The 3,769-nt window shown below is 34.7% G+C and overlaps 1 protein-coding gene across 1 annotated transcript; it reads left to right on the top strand.

The window, feature by feature from the left end:
* The first annotated feature begins 468 nt into the window (after positions 1 to 468).
* LOC118046025 (protein OXIDATIVE STRESS 3 LIKE 1) lies at positions 469 to 2,327 on the top strand. The gene is made up of 2 exons (XM_035054785.2): positions 469 to 941; positions 1,701 to 2,327. The coding sequence occupies exons 1-2, from the start codon at positions 646 to 648 to the stop codon at positions 2,167 to 2,169; spliced, it is 765 nt and encodes a 254-aa protein (XP_034910676.1). The 5' UTR covers positions 469 to 645; the 3' UTR covers positions 2,170 to 2,327.
* The last annotated feature ends 1,442 nt before the right edge of the window (positions 2,328 to 3,769 follow it).

Raw genomic sequence — 3,769 nt, 5'->3', positions numbered from 1 at the left:
TCTTCTTCTTTCAATTAAATCCCAAAAAAAATATGAAGGATCATTAATGTATATGGATAATTTAATTTACAGTCGTTAGCCTTTGCAACTTGTTTTATATTCTGCATTACTATTTTCAAACAGGCCAATTATTAATTAAATCCAATTTTTAATTTATATAAACAAATATATTTTGATGCAATATAATTTCTTTATCCCTCGGAGAAAACACAAGATTCCAGAAACTAGTAATAAAAAGAGCAGCAAAAAAAGTTTTAGATAAGAAAAACAGATCAGCAAATGTAAAACCACTGGCGCTGGAAAACAGCTGATTTATTTATTTTATGCAGTAACAATAATAAAATTTTGAAGGATATTGGAACACCCATCCATCCACTACTATGCATCAGGATAAGGCTAAACTAAAAAGAAACTCCTCTCCTCTCTCCGTTGACTACTCCCTCGCGTAGCTCTTGAAGTTGACCTGGCTAAGAACAAATCTCATATATATAGCTGAAATCGAACCCCACCGCACCCCATCCCACATACTCTTTATTTTTCAATCCAAATCTCTCTAACAGAGCACAGATAAAACGGGTAAAAACCTCAAAATCTCTAAACAGACAGACACACAACAAAAGGGATTTTGTTTTCTTGTCTATAGTCATGTCTATAGCAGTAGATAGTACTTGTAATATAGATATGGATTCCACGGGATTTCCACGCGGAAGATTAGGGTGTGTTGTGACGTCCTCGGTCTTTGAGTCTCCGGTCGGAAGGAGGGAGGAGATGGCGGAGGAGTGTAGTCCGTCGTCTTTGACGACATCTTCTAAGTCGTCGATCGGAAAAGACAGTGATCTGTCGGGCGGTGGAGAAGATGGGTTGGATGAAAATGAGGTGCAAAGTGCGTATAAAGGGGCCCTTGATTCTATGGAGGGATTAGAGGAGGTTTTGCCTATAAGGTAAATAATTTTATAAACAAATCTTTAATGGGCTCCTTCTAGTTTTTTCTTTGTAGTTTGGGATAAATCAGTGTTCTATTTTGTTCAACTTAATTAATTATTTGTATTTATTACTGAATTTGATGGGAATCTGATATTGCTTTAGTTAATTAAGTGTTGCTTTCATCCAAGGGGGTCTTTAGAAGCGGAAATTTGAGTGGATTTGATTTTTTTTTTATTTTTTTGGGTTCTAGTCATGGGCATGAGCATGAGCTTTTGATTAACTGGGGGATATGGGCATCTAGTTGTTTTCTTATGGATTTGATTTGGCCGAGGAAGCAAGAACATCTCAATCTCTGCCACCGTCAGTCTTCATCTGGATCATAAATAAGACCCATTAAGATACGAGCAGGGCAAGTGTGTTTTTCTTATTCCTGTTTTACCCCCCTTTTTATTGGTGTTCCAGTGGAAGTAGTAGAGATGATTTTTCCACCCCTTCTCTGGCTAGGCTCTGCCTTGTTATATTCTTTTCAAGTTTTGAACTATAAATTGCTTGCAAGTTATGATTAGAGGAACTTATTTATTCAGAGTGGCATCTTATGATTAGAGAATATAGCACAGACAATAATGGGGTATTTCATAAACTGATTGGCACCTGCCTGCTCTGTTCTTTTTTTCTTGATGAGCTTTTCTTGTTTTGGATGTTTTTTAGCAAATTGAACTCTGGAAAAATTGTGTTGTTTGCTTCATTTTTTACTGATGATGGAGAAATGCTTGCAGGAGAGGTATATCAAAGTTTTATGATGGTAAATCCAAGTCTTTCACAATTCTGTCCGATGCATCCTCTTCTCCCTCCATTAAAGACATTGCTAAACCAGAGAATGCTTTTACCAGGAAACGCAGAAATCTACTTGCGTTTAATCATTTTTGGGAGAAGAACAGGGGTTTCCCTCACCGAAATGGGATATCAAAGAGACCTATTAGCTCTAGCAAAAGCACATTGGCTTTAGCAGTTGCCATGAGCAGTTCCGAAAGCATTAGCAGTGCTAGTGAGGATTCAAATTCAACTTCAGCTTCAAAGTCTCCCCCACATCTTCCACCTCTACACCCAAGATCCAGGGCTTCTCATAACAATCTAGCATCATTGCCATCCCCACGACAAAGTTTTTCTCCCTGGCGGTCATTCTCCTTGGCTGATTTACAGCAATGTGGCACGGTAAACTCATATTGTGAAAAAACTGATCATTAACTTGACACTTCCATCTTAACTTGTGCTGATGCGGAGACCTTCAATGTTATGGGGATGTAGGGAAATGTTTTTATTTTTTGTTTTTTCATGTTGGTTGCCCCCTTTTGTACGTGTTTCGAGTAAATGGAATGTCTAGAGGAAATACACGCATTCTCTCCCTTCTGTTTTTATCTCCTCAAGCTATTACAATCATATGATGATAGTCTGAACCCGTGTGCGCACCTTGCCTCTCATTAAAAAAGAAAGGAACTACGAGCCGGATTTAACCTAAAACAGTTGCTCCCATGTACCGTAGATTTCTTGAGGAAAATGCAGATGCAGCTTTGTACCTTGGAGGGTTGGAGCACATCATGTAGCTTAGAACCCTAAAAACACTCACGAGGGTTTGTGAATAAGTGATTGTTTGATAATAAGTAAGGAATATCTATCTTTCTGCTAAACAAGGTATATTAAAATCATAATTCATTAGATATTTTTGAATATCAATTAAATACCGTAAATAAATTGTCCCCGGCTTTTCAATAATTTAATAACCAGAGTTATTTTTTTATAAGAATTTGATCTATCCTTTTTTCTGTTGTTAAGGCATCTTAACCAAGAATTCTTTTCTTTATCATCGAAGCACTGTTCACGACCAAGGATTTGATTTTATAAAAATGCATCAGCCAATCTAGAATCAAACACCCTCCATAGGTTCTGCAGACGAAGCAGCACAGATGCTTGAGCTCCAGATTGTTCAAGTTTTACCGCCTCTTCCAAATAATTTAGCGAATATAACGACGTGGAAAAGGTTTAAAGGTTACAACAACACCGTGTTTAGAGGATGCTTGTGAGCGTTTGGAGGATGTGAGGATGCTTGAGAGCATAGTAATAAGTAAATTTTATTTAACAATATATTAAAATAATATTTTATTTATTTTTAAAAATTACATTTGATATATTATACTAAAACTATTAAAATATATATATATATAAATTTATTTTAAGTAATATAAAAAAATTAAATTTTTAAAAATATCATTCTAAACATGTTTCCAACCTTCGTATGTTGGGTTGCATTTAAAGAAAATAATAGAAAATAAAAAAATGAAAAGGAGAAAAAGAGGGAAATTTTTTTTAAAAAAATTATGGTGTTTGAGTAATTCGTGATATTTTATTAATTATATTTTTTTTAAAATCTAAGATAAATTTTTAATAATTAACTAATAGGGTATCTTCTATGGAGACCATAATTTGATTCGAAAATAATAGCGTCCATAACGGAAATAAAATGAACATTGCAGCACATGGATATGCATCCATAAGAGTATATTATATTTTTAATTGAACTTCGTTGTGTATTTGTCATCCTCACGATACCTTATCTAAACTACATATAATAAAAATAGAAGATCAAGGATTTTTACAGGTAGATAAAAAAATTCAATATAGGAAGCAAATAAAAAAAACAAAGTAGAACAAAATACATCAAAAAATTCTCCTTTTCTAATAAAAAAAAAACCCTATTTTCATTTCCCCAACACTATGCATAACCTTTCACCAATATTAACCCCACCACATTCTAGCCCCCACTGTTTCCCTTCTTCACCATAACCAAACC

Source organism: Populus alba, chromosome 18, assembly GCF_005239225.2.
Source record: "Populus alba chromosome 18, ASM523922v2, whole genome shotgun sequence".
Lineage (NCBI taxonomy): Eukaryota > Viridiplantae > Streptophyta > Magnoliopsida > Malpighiales > Salicaceae > Populus > Populus alba.
Note: the sequence above shows the minus strand (reverse complement) of the source record. Positions and strands in the feature narration are given on the sequence as shown.